This window comes from Marmota marmota, unplaced genomic scaffold (assembly GCF_001458135.2).
Source record: "Marmota marmota marmota unplaced genomic scaffold, marMar, whole genome shotgun sequence".
In the NCBI taxonomy this organism is placed as follows: Eukaryota; Metazoa; Chordata; class Mammalia; order Rodentia; family Sciuridae; genus Marmota; species Marmota marmota.
This window is the reverse complement of record NW_026000242.1, coordinates 19,912,336-19,925,928: the sequence shown is the minus strand read 5'-3', so window position 1 is coordinate 19,925,928 and position 13,593 is coordinate 19,912,336. Positions and strand designations below refer to the sequence as shown.

The 13,593-nt window shown below is 32.8% G+C and overlaps 1 protein-coding gene across 5 annotated transcripts in view; it reads right to left on the bottom strand.

Annotated features, from left to right (window-relative positions):
* Positions 1–5,241: 5,241 nt before the first annotated feature.
* The window catches only part of Dcun1d5 (defective in cullin neddylation 1 domain containing 5), a 29,993-nt gene continuing 21,641 nt past the window's right edge, over positions 5,242–13,593 (bottom strand). For all 5 annotated transcript variants that reach the window (XM_048795914.1, XM_015489937.2, XM_015489940.2 and 2 more), the window contains 4 exons: positions 9,165–9,273; positions 8,973–9,077; positions 6,893–6,995; positions 5,242–5,578 (listed from right to left, as the gene is read on the bottom strand). In XM_048795914.1, coding sequence (XP_048651871.1) covers positions 5,523–5,578; positions 6,893–6,995; positions 8,973–9,077; positions 9,165–9,273 — 373 coding nt within the window. In that variant the 3' untranslated portion in view covers positions 5,242–5,522. The remainder of the gene's footprint in view (positions 5,579–6,892; positions 6,996–8,972; positions 9,078–9,164; positions 9,274–13,593) is intronic.

Here is a 13,593-nt window from a genome sequence, read left to right as displayed (position 1 = left end):
CATGGCCTTAGCACGATTCCTCTGCCCAGAACACTGTGCTCCCAGATAACCAACCATATTGTTCAATTGCTCCTGTATCCCAGGTCAAATGTCTCATAAATTAGAATACAGTTTATTTAAAATAGCAACCTTATACTCACACTCTGTAATGCCTTCCTTGACTTATTTTCCCCCAAATAATTTTGTCACCATTTGATAAACAATATAAACCAATTCAAATGAAAATCACATAAATGCCAGAGACCTCTCTATTCTATGCCCTATGATATACTAGAGCTAGAATACTTCTTGGTGTAGTTAGAATTTGCTGAATTAAAGATTTGGTCTGAAACATAAATAAATGTGTTTGATTATTTTTTTTTAAATGGTAGAATAAAATAGTAAACTCCAGCTATTTTTCCATGTAGGATGGTATAATCTGTTGGGGGCAGAGTGAACTATTTTAACTAATCACTTTTTGTTCAAACACCAAAGTGAACTCTTTTAATATTTAGGGGCCCCATTTGTACTTCCTGACAATAATAGAATTATTGCTGTTTTACAGAAAAAAAACTAAAGATGACAAGAGTCAAGTGACTATCTAAAAGTAACAGAGATGTGGCAAAGAAGAAACCAAACTCAGGTTCTCAGATTTCACTTTTATAAACTCTCAAAATTCCAAGTAATTTCAAAGAATACAAATCCAAAATAGATAAGTAGTCAAAATTAACTGTGCCTAAACCTGCTTTAAGTCATTTCATTTGCATGATAGTACAGGTAAAATATGTAAACCTCATTTAAAACTAAAAAAAATTGATTTGCTAAATTTGATAAAGTCAAAATAAAATCTCTAGTGACAAGTGTTCAAATAAAGTATTGTCTTTTTTCTTTCACAAATTCAAATAATAGTCATATAAAAGCAAAATTTTTAACCTTCATGGCTTTTAACTATGATTTATTTCTACAGGAAAAATAAACTATAACTACTAATTCTACACACACATACAACCCTATAGAGTTTTGGGGAAATCTTGCTTTATACATATGCATTTTATATATTTTCAAGCTTTTAAAAGTCCACAATTTTAATTTAAACCAACCATGAAGTATGAAAAGTCATCAATACTGTAGACCTGAAAAGCCAAATAGCAGGACAATATCTCCTCAAATGATATAATTTTGAGGAAGGCTAAGACAATTTTAATAAAATTGTTTTGCTGTAACTTGTAAGAACTGATATAAAAACAAGGTGTATTACAAAGGATTCTAAATGAAGTATCCATCTTAAAAAGAAAAGGGTCACATTAAGTAACAACTGATCAGGGAAAGGAATTAAGGAAACACTATCTGTACTCATAGAATACAGAAGATTGTGAGGTGGATACAGTAAATGCCTAATCAGTTTTATTAAAATTGGTGTTTAAGAAAAGGCAAATAAATTAAACATCAAAAGATTTACTCCAGGGGCTGGGGTGGTGGCTCAGTGGTAGAATGCTCGCCTAGCACTGGGTTCGATCCTCAGCACCACATAAAAACAAACTAATGTATCCACCTAAAAAACTAAAGATACATAAATAAATATTTTTTAAAATTTATTCCAGTGAAGTAAAAATTCACTAGAAAAATATCTACAATATCAGTACAATTTATCCAAGGTTTGTGGCAGCAATTCAGTTCCACAATATAAAGTTTATCATAAAAGTTATAATGCTTTCTGGGCTTTAACAGTATAATCATAGGTATAAGTAGGTCTATTAACAAAAAAGATTGAATTGTAATATTTTTGTCTCATTATTGCTAAATATTCATGAAAGTGATAAAATTAAAGTCATTAAAAATTATATGATCCAGAATATTTAATAATTCACATTAGTCTTTCCTACTGAGGAAATTTACAGTTTTCCTATTTTTCATTTCTCTTGAAGAGAAAATGCTTCCTTCTTTGAAATGTTTCCTTGTGATGTTTTCCAGTATCACTCAAGAAGTGATATACTTCCTTAAGGAAGAATTTCTCTCTAGGAAAAAGAAAAAAATTCTTTAGCTTTCTAACTTTTCTCTTTTTAACAAAAAAAATGTATTTAAATTACATGCATTAAATGCCCTCAAATTATTTGCTGCATTAGACATTTGGGAGGCATGTGAGAGATGTGCTAAAAACTTCAGGCTTAAAAGCCAGAACAAAGTATTATCCCTTTATGAATTGTCACAATAGTATCCAGAATACTTCATCAAGAAGGCAGTAAAACAAATGACGTCAGCATTCTTACTAACAGCTCCTCAAAAACTAAGCACATAATACATTTTAGTAAGTCCTTTCATAATTTCCCATTAGTGACTAGGCAGAAAAGACATTTTGCTTAAGATACAATTCAAAATTTGTTTTATTAGCAATGTATTTCATTTGTCTAGAATCTGACCACTCCACATAATTGTGCATGCCTTAAAAACTCTAGTTATGTCAAAATTCTACTCTCACCTTCATCCCCTTCACACTGAAAAGTGATGGCATTCAATATTGTTAAGATACACTTTTGGTTTGCTAGATAAAAAGGCATTTGTACTTAAGGGATATATAATCCTGAGGGTCAATTTAATAATCCCATGGAAGGTCTCACATTACACATAAAAATATAACCATTAAAAATGTATTGTTGAGAATTTTATCATTTTAAAAACAAGAAATCATTAGATAATAAGAGAAAAATAGGGTAACAGATCCAGATCAGCATGTAATACACATTTTTATCATACTATGTTACCCGAATCCCTGGTCAATTTTCTTCTAAATGACTATACCTTATTAAAAATTACTGACCCCATGGATTTGTGGAAGGCAACTACTCCAACCTCCCACAAAGAATCAATACCTGGCTCTACTTTCTTCCAGTAGTATTACATTTGTAAACTATTTTATAAGCAGCACGTCAACTCCATGTTATAAAGCACCATGGAGTATTTCATTCCATACGAAGAAAATAAATTAAAAGATTTTACAACAGGATTCCTGGGAAGGCACTTTAGTTTTCAAAAAAAAAAAAAAAAAAAGAGCCACAACACTTAGGAGACTTCTTCATACTGCAAGTTCCTTAATACTGTCCTCTTTGCTAAACATCTTGACCAGTTAATATCTTAACCACTTAGCATCTTGATTATAAGTTTCCCAATAAACTGAAAGTTGTTCAAATATAAATTAAGAAAGGAGAGAAGGGACACAGCCCATGCCCTGATGAATAAGGCCAAGCAAATTTGCCGGCAAAGTAAGTAAACAGGGTGGGGGGTAGTGGAGATCAAACTCTGGAGCACTTAACCACCAAGCTTCTTCATTCCCAGGCCCCTGTCCACCCCCCACTCTTAAATTTTGAGACAGGGTCTAGATAAGTTGCTGAGGCTGACCCTGAACTTTTGATCCTTCTGTTTCAGTCTCCCAAGATACTGGGGTTATACAGGCATATGCCACTGAATTAGGTGAGTGTTATATGGCTTTAGAAAGGTAAGAGAAACAGATGGAGCAAGAAAGTAAAACAGGCACATGACCAGTATCGAATTGGACCACTAACTTTAGGCAGAAAAAAAGTGAATTTAATTTTCATATTCAGAACCAACCCCTGCCAAAATATTAAAGGGTGAACCCTTGGATAGTTAATCTAAGCAAAAATTTTTTTAAAGTCACCCTATAAGTTTTGAGTGTTACTCACTTCACTCAAATAATAAAGATTACAAAGATTTTTACAATTAGTTCAAGTTATAAAGTAACAACTTGTAAGATTTCACTTAAATTCTTTTGAATTAAACAAAAGTGGACAATATTCTTCAATTGTTTTAACTTGTACCTTAGAAGAGTCAATTATATTAGAAATTATACAATGTAAATCCTTTTCTTATATTATTAATTTGATGTTAAAACATCATTCATGATACTAAATCACAAATGTTCATGTGCTCCTTTCTAATAATTTGCTAATTCTAACCCTTAAGAGGAATATTCCAAGAAAATAATCTTTATCTAAAGGTATTGAGGAAAAGAATTATTTTCCACTATTTTATCAGTGTTTTACAAAACTGTACAAAATAATCTTGTTAAGAAGGCAAGTAAAACATTGGCAATCACTTTATGTTCATTAACCAAGAAGCAAACAATAAGTTTCAAAATGCTATTTTTCCCTTAGGTAATTAATACTGAAAATCACTCATTAGACAAATTCACTATCAAAACAACCAACCTTTACTTTAGATCAACAGAAATTTCCTTATTATGGAAAAATAACCTCTTTAGTTCTCTTCATTTATACAATGAGACTATGAATATTACTGAGGTTGTGAATGAACTGTGAATGTGAACCAAGTTTTCTTATCGCTGGAATACTGGATGGTTTGAAAAGGAATGTATAAAACATGCCTGCTGCTAACCAAAAGGTGACTTTTATGTGAATAAGGCTGTCATTTCTTCAAGATACTGTATTGCCAACAGTCAGAAAATTGTGACAAACAGCAAAACTGTAATACTACCAATGTTAAATGACATCACCAAGTTTGCACTTACAGCCAGAGTTCTCTCATGATCCATTATTCTATTTTCTTTTCTTTTACATATCTTAACAAAGTCCACAAAAATCAAAGCTAAAGTTTTCTTAAGGAAAATAACAGTGCTCTCAACAAAACTCTCTATATTATAAAATAATAGTTAAAAATATCATAAATATGCCATTTGTATTAATGATAAAAATACAACTTCAATATTGATCCTAATGCTCTTAAAAGAATGTCTGATTTTGAGACCATTAATATATCAACCTTGCTACTTCAAATGTAAATGAAATTCTTTGACAGAAATACACAAAACTTAAAATTCATGTTAAATATACACATGCAGGGCTCATTTATGCTTATTAAAAATATCTCATGGTCAAAAAACAAAATAACATAATCTTTCCAAACTTTTCAAGTAAGATACGTACATAAGACCTTGACAGCTTTTACAGATACCCACAGCTGAAAGTTGGAGCACTTCCAATATCTAGAAATGTTTTTTACTAGCTGCATCAGAAAATCATTATAAGTCAAGGCCAATAATTATTCTTCCTAACTGTGCAAAGATAAATAATATGAGCTATACCATCAGCAGACTACATTGCCAGATATTAAGATTGCTTAAAATCTTTAAAATTTCACCAATTCATGGTAATTCTGAACCTCAAAAATCAAGAATTCAAACTTACAAAAATAAATACCACTCTGACACTCAAGGGACATCTTCACTTTAAGGCCTTTGTCACAAATCTGAATCTTTATTGTTCTGAAATAAATGTTAAAAACATAACTTGAAACAAAAATGTCAATATTCAGTCTCAGAAGAGGTGTGGCTCAATGCCGCTCACATGTAACAAGGAAACTTCCTTTAAAAAAAAAAGGAAAAAAAAAAAAAAGTACTATGAGAAGTCTTTCATATGAATGAAAATGCACCCTTTGGATTTTTCCCCCTCGTTTCATTAGTTTGTATACATGTGGGAAACAAAAAGTTTGCATTTTCTTCACAATAGTTCTTGCTATGATGTTTGACGAACTTTTTGCCACTCAACAAATTCATCAAGAAGAACGGGCCCTAGAAATAATGAAACAAGTCTCATTAGAATTCAATAAACTCATCTCTCCAACTATATAACAAATTCTCCATATGTTTAGTAATGATAGTCTGACCTATCCTGTTTTGTTTCCAGTCTCCCTCTTCTACATATTGGTATTTTCTTAGCCTTTTCCATTTTGCCCGAAAAAAAAAAAAAAGGTGGGACTTTCTACAATGGGTATTCATAGCAATTTTCTTTTCAAGGTGTTTCATGAACCTTCTAATAACTGAGTCACTATTAACCTCTTCCATAGCATTCTGGCATTTAATCATAATGTAAAAAGTGATTAAGGTAGTAGTTCTGTTACATTCCCAAGTACTGTAAGATTGTTAAGGGGAGATAGGCCATATAAAAGACTTTATTCTAAAAAGGGGACATGGTATAAAGATAAACACAAAGTAAATGTTTAAATGCATCATTTTAATTCCTTTTCCAGGTTAACTGCTCTGAACATTAAAACAACGCGTGAAACCAAAATAATAGTAAAAACTAAAAATATATAATTCTAGAGAGTAATTTGGCCCATCTAAATAATCGTTACTCCAAATCTGTTTTATCCACTTAAGAGTTGTTTCTGCCCCTAGTCCTGACAGTTGTGACCCTGGCCACATCAGGGATGGCCCAATCCTGTGTCTGCGTCTGACACACCACCTCAATGATTCCATCCCACAAAAACCTGCCAACTGAAGCCTGTCCTTGCATCCAGGATGGAACCAGCTCCCGTTCCTCTTCTCCCACCCCCACAGGTGCCTTAAAGGGCCCTCGTCCACCAGAGGTAGAGGGCAGGGGGCCTCACTCTCCAGCCCTGATATAGGGGAGAGAGTTGGGGGGATTGAAAATTGGGAGGGGCACTCTGAGATTAAAAAGTTTTACCTCTTAAAAAAAAAAAAAGAGTACAAATATTTTAATTGGAAGGTTGAAATTGTAGTGAGTTATTGATATTATCTGCCATATCATTAATAGGTACCATCATTAATTTTAAAGCTTTTTCTAGTATAGTTCTTGTTTTTAAAATCATGATTTTTTTTTCTACAGGAAAGACAAAGCAGAATTTTGGCTTCTAAATGCAGAAATTATCATTTAAGTTTAGCTATTATGTATGGTTACTAAGGAATGGAAACATTTACCAGAATTAATTTTATAATATTACTGAATCTAAGCTCTTGACCTTCCTCATAACCTGGCTAAACAGTAAAAGTTACTGTTATGATGTTTAAAACTGTTATGTTAATGCTCCACAAATGCATAATATTTTTAGGAATTTTATTTTCATAGAAATACACCATACTTACAAGCACCGTCTTCATCGTAGTTACTAAGATCGGCATGAACTGTTCTGCTGAATTCTAATACATTGTACCACTGATCTTTGTTCATAACACGATACTTTGATTGCTGTGGAAATCAAAACAAATTGCTGTGAACTTCAGAACAAACATTACTTAACAGGATTTAACTTCAGTCAATATATTATAATTTTTTGTGTGCTTTGGCATTTCCTAAAACATTTATTTCTCTATTAACTATTTGTGTTCTTAGGGAATCCTCAAGAGCATTTACATATTGACGACTACTAGTTTTTTTCCTCCAATTTTTGAATAATATTAGTAAGTACAAGTATACTAATAATTAAAAGTCACAATTTTTCTATCTGTATGTTCTTGTGTAACTAACAACAAGATCAAGATATAGAACATTTCCCATTTCTAGAAAGTTCCCTTGTGTTCCTTCCAAGTATATTTCTTGCATGAACTACATTTTGAGGTTGGTGTCTAATGGAAATAGTGGGTTCAAATTCCACTTCTGTCGCTTAATTGAAGGACCTGAGAAAGTTACTTAAGAATAGAACTCATAGCCAGGTATGGTATAATCCCTGAGGCTTGGGAGACTGAGGCAGGAGGACTGCAAATTCAAATACAACCTCAAAAACTTAGTGAGGTCCTAAGCAACTTAGAAAGACCCTACCTCAAAAATTTAAAAAAGTGGGAGGCGGAGTAAGAATGAGGCTCAGTGGTTAAGTGCCCCTGGGTTCATCCCTGGTACCAAAAAAAAAAAAAGAATAGAATACATTTCCTGGAGAGAAAACTTAACTTAAAAATGGTGTTATAATGATTTAAAAAGAAAACATATGTCAAATAGTTTGCATATTAATAAGTGTGTGAAAATATTTAGTTTTCAACTTAGCTTCTCAGAGGTGAATGTCTTTACATTCAGTTAAATTTAATTTTGCCTAAAAATAGAAACAGGAGAAAGGTAAGCACTATTCGTGAAAAATATTCACTTTACTGGGCTTAAAAATTTATTGTGCAAAAAATTCTTTCATATAAGTGCCACTGTCCTTTATTATAAGTTTTAAGTAAAACTACTCTGGACAACTTGCTGTGATATCAGCTTTATGAGAAATTATTTCCAAAGGAAAACTTATTTATTCAAAAAATAGCAAGAACTATACCAAGAAAAAATTAAAAGGCATAAGCTGGATGTGGTGGTACATCCTTGTAATCCCAGCTACTCAGAAGGCTGAAGCAGGAGGATCAAAATTTAAGGTCAACTTAGGTAATTTAGTGAAAACATTTCTCAAATAAAGAAAGAAAGAAAGAAAGAAAGGGCTAAGGATGACGATCAGTGGCAGAGCACCTGCCTAGGACATGTAAGGTTCTATATTCAATCCCAATGCAAAAAAAGAGAAAAGAAGTCAATGAAAACAGATATGAAACTAGATAAAACAATGTAAAAAAGAATAGTATTGTTTTAGAACCACTGTGCTAGTAAGAACAATGATACCCCTCTCCAAGAATATTTGCTTCATAAATTCAATATACTTTTTTCTTTTTTTAGTAATCAGTAAAGTCAAGCATGCTATTAAAGTCATTCTCATACTTGTGGACATAAAATATTAGTTTTATTTCTTCACAGTCAATCTAAATGCAAAAGGGAAGCTTTATTATAAGAACTGGTACTTAAATATATTTCAGTATGAGACAAGTTGCTTGAGATTTGTTTACTAGCATTGATTCTTTCTAAGACACAAGAAACTAATTTTGCATGAAAAATACCTGTTAAATAAATTTTTTGGAGGTCTCACTTCCAACTTAGTGCTAGTGACTGAACCCAGGGTCTAATGCACACTAAACAGGCATTATACCACAAAACTATACCCCTAATTCCCCAAATTCTTATGTAAAGGATATATCAAATCACATGAACTTGGGTCTAAAACTGACAATAGAAATTTACACATTTTAACAGAATTTTTTCAATACTCATGAATAATGTTTAAAAGTACAGGACTTAAAAGTGACTTTTTCCTCAATATTTTAAAATCAGATTGTTTTTTAAATATTTAATTAAAATTTTTTTAAAAATGCATACCTCCAGGTACTGGTAAAATACTGAAAACAGTGGCCATGTCCTACCAAGCAGAAGAGCTAACATAGATTTAGCAGTATCAATATCAAGGCTTCTCTGATCTTTATCCTAAAATAAGTGAAAAAATTTTCTTAAGTATGGTCTTAAGATGAAAAACAATTACAATGACTTAAGGAAGAAAAACTGCACACCTACCCTTGCAAAATCAAAGGCATATCTGTATATATTCTTAAATGATGAAATGTCATTCAGCTGTGAGCGCAAAAAATCAAATTTGTTCTGTAACTTTTCTGTGCAATCACACCTTGAGTAAAAAATATATAATGAAGAAAATTAAAACATTTTTAGGGAGTTAGAAGGAATGTATTAAGAACGAATACATTTATAAAGTTAATTTAAGTTCAAAATTCTCTCACAAATTTAGAGTAATATGCCTTCTATCTACCAATACAATAATAAAAGGAAAAATAAAAAGAAGCCCTGGCAATTACAATTAATGTCAAGAGCTACGTAATGTTTTGAACAATTAAAAAAAAAAAAAAAACAATTAATGAAAGCTTATTCCAAAGACTTTTCTTTGGGGGGCAGGGGATGGAACTCAACCATAAAATTCTAATAAAATCATAAGTATCTCTTTAAAAGACATGTATTAAAATATGCCTTTATTACATATAATTGCAAAAGAGAAAGTAAAAAAGAAAAAAGAATGGGATATAAATAATATAATTAATGAGGCCTCTATCACATACTTCATTGGAAAGTTCTTAGGCAACAGCTTGGTGAAAGATATCAGCCATAAGTGGTTTTAAAAATTAGGGACACAACACAGAAGAAATTAACAATTATATTAAGTGGTAATATAATATTATATACTATATAATTAACAATTATATTAAGTGGCCCAATAATAAATCCTGATTCCCACATAGCAAACAAAAAATTAAGTTATCAGTAGAAGCATTTAACTTCAAGTAAGATAAATACACAAAAGCATGCAAAAGAGTTATACATGTTATTTCTAAAGACAATACATTAAATATAAACAATTAAAAACAGGTACAATGCTCAAAAATTTTGACTGGTTTTCTAACTCTCACAGGGTTGGCAAGTTCCAACTGGAACAAGAAGCAAGGCAAAGTCTCCATAGGTGGCACAAATCTCCAGTCTCATCTTCTTGCCATTTCAGAACATCCTTACTGTACTCTATTTTTATTTCAATTAACCGCTCCCATATGCCACAGCTATGGTTTAGCATACCTTACTTTCTCTACTTAACACATTGGCTTCAACTTTCTGACAAAATATTACCCATCAAGACCTAACTCACATTTTGCCACCTCTGAGACCATCTGACACACACTGATCAAATTTAGTTGTGTCATGAACTATGACCCACAGTATTCTACTCAAAATTGAATTTTAATGCTCATGATATAATACATAATACCTAGCATTTTCAAATTTGACTAAGACTTTCACTATCCTAAATGTATAGTAAGTTAAAATTCTATTAAGGTGTAAACATTTTGTATACTTCTTTTTTTGGTCCTGGGGATTGAACCCAGGGGGCACTTAACCACTGAGCCACATCCCCAGCCCTTTTTATTCAGAGACAGTGTGGCCAAGTTGCTCAGAGATTCCCTAAATTTCTGTGGGTTTTGAAACCAGGTTCCTCCTGCCTCACATGTCCAGCCATTTGGATACATTTCTAATGTTGATTAAATCTTGCATATCTAAAATAAGCCAAACTTAAGTCATGTTACCTGTTTTACATGCTGCTAGATTTTTTTCCCCCGCTGTTTCTAAGGGAAACTAAAGCCAAAAAAATTTCATTTTTTGGTACACTCTCCTTACTAGTTTTTGTAATATTCTTTACATAAGCCTCAGAAAACAAAATAAGGATCATTTCACTTTTTTTCTGTTTCATGAAAAAATTTACGTAACCTTGGGATTAGTGTTTGTCCAAACACAAATTAAGCATTTGGGCCTTTTTATTGAGGGAAAAGAAAGGCTTTAAAAACTACTAAATTAATAAATCAGCATTAAACTACTTAACTGTACTAGAAAAAAAATTACAAAATTAATATTTTTTTAAATTGTAGATGGACACAATACCTTCATTTTATTTATTTATTTTCATGTGGTGCTGAGGATTGAACCCAGTTCCTCATATGTATGAGACAAGTCCTCTGCCACTGAGACACAATCCCAGCCCACTGAATTAATATTTTTAATGGCTACGTGACTATTCAAATTTTCTTGACCAATCTAAACAGAATTCAATTTAATACAGCTTTCAAGCCTACAGAGTAAAACTTTAGGTGTAACCATAAATTGTGGTATTATTGCTTTTATTATTCACTTATAAATGACACATTGAAAAACTGTTTTCAGAGAAGTGATAGGGATAAAAATTCTACTGGAATAGGTTTAAGAAAGAATGAGAAGAACTAGAGAAAATAAGTATAAACAAACACTTTTGAAGAACTTGGTTCTACCTACAAAATGGGGGAAATCTTTTCTACCTACTCTTCTGATAGAAAAATATCTAGAATATATAAAGAATTAAAAAAACTCAGCACCAAAAAACCAAATAACCCAATTAATAAATGAGCAAATGAATTAAAGAGACACTTCTCAAAAAAGAAATACAAACAGCCAACAAAGCCGGGTGGTGCATACCTGTGGTCCTAGGGACTCAGCAGGTTGAGGCAGGAACATCACAAGTTCAAGGACAAACTCAGCAACTAAGACCCTCAACAATTTAGCAAGAACCTGTCTCAAAAAATAAAAAGAGCTAGGGATGTGGCTCAGTGGTTTAGCATGTCTGGGTTCAACCCCCACTACCAAAAAGCAAACAAATGGCCAACAAATACATGAAAAAATGTTCAACTTCAACAGGGAAATGCAAACCAAAATCATACTGAGATTTCATCTCACAACAGTCAGAATGGCAGTCATTGGGAATACAAAAAATAATTATTGCTGGAAAGAATGTGCAGAGAAAGAAACATTTTTACACTGTTGGTGGGATTGTAAATTAGTACAATCACTATGGAAATCACTATCAAGGTTCTCAAAAGACTGTGCAAGGAATCACCATATGACCCAGCTATACCACTCCTCAATATTTATGGTTTAGATGTGGTATACCCCAAAGCTCACATGTGAGACAATGCAAGAAGGTTGGAGGAGGAATGATTAGGTTATAGCCTTAACATAACTGAGTGGTAACTGGAGGCAGGTACAGTATGGCTGGAGGAAGCCATTCATTGGGGCTGTCGCTATGGGTAATATATTTTGTATCTGAAGAGTGGAGTGTCTCTCTACTTTCTGATCACCATATGAGCTGATTCCCTCTGCCATACTCTTCTGCCATGTTGTTCCTGTCTCACCTGGATCCCTGAGGAATGGAGCCAGCTGTCTATTGAGAATGAGATCTGTGAAACTATGAGCCCTTAAATAAACTTTTCATCCTCTAAAATTGTTTGTTAGATTCTTTAGTCACAGCAACAAAAAAAGCTGATTAAAACAATACTATAGTGATACATGTATACCCATGTTTATAGCAACACAATTCACAATAGCCAAACTATGGAGCAGCCTAGGTATCCATCAATAGACGAATGGATAAAGAAAATGTAGCATATATACACAATGAGTTTTTATTCAGCCATCAAGAAAAATGATACTACGTCATTTGCAGGAAAAGGGATGGGAACCTAAGACAATATGTTAAATGAAATAAGTCACACTCAGAAGGTCAAGGGTCATATGTTTTCTCTCACCAAAGAGGAGGGAAAAAATAAAAATGTAGGGGGAGCAGGGATCTCATGAAAGTCAAACGGACATCAGAAGAGGGAAGAAAACAAGGAGTGGGAGGTGGGGAGTGCTGGGGAATGATATCAGCCAAATTATAGTCTTATATTATGTGCACATATAAATATGTAACAACAAATACTATAATTATATGCAACTATAATGAACCAAAAAAATGTGGCAAGAAAAAACTTGGTTTTAAAATGGCATACAAAAGAGGCACTAGCATGAGTGGGATAAAAAAAAAAAAAAATAGTTAAAAGGAATAACTTTCTCCCAGCTACTAGGGAGGCTAAAACAGGAGGAAAGCAAGTCTGAGGCAGCCTCAACAACTCAGCAAGACTGGCTCAAAAGGGGATAGAGGGGAGGGGCTGGGGATATAGCTCAGTGGTAAGGCATCCCTGGGATCAAAACAGAAATAACTTTCAATTTCATCAAGATGGAATAAATATATCTCTTTCACCATCCTTCCCTCTGTCCTTTATATATGATGTTCCACAGATATCATATATAAAACAAATGTAATAGAATTCCAAAAGTGAAGACTTGAATAACAAGAGTGGCAAGTTCCTTGAGTTTATTCTTGCTATACATACTCAGCCTTGGGGCTGAAGAAGCCAGCAAACCAGAAACAATGAGAGAAGACAAGAGAGCTCCAACAAAAACCTCAACTTTTTCTAGCCAAAAGACTAGGAAAGGAACAGCAAAGGAGGACAAAATTTAAAAAACTAAACATTCTATTTTAGTCACACACTATCAAAAAACCTGTGATCCAACTCCCACCTATGCCAGTGAAGACTTTAGG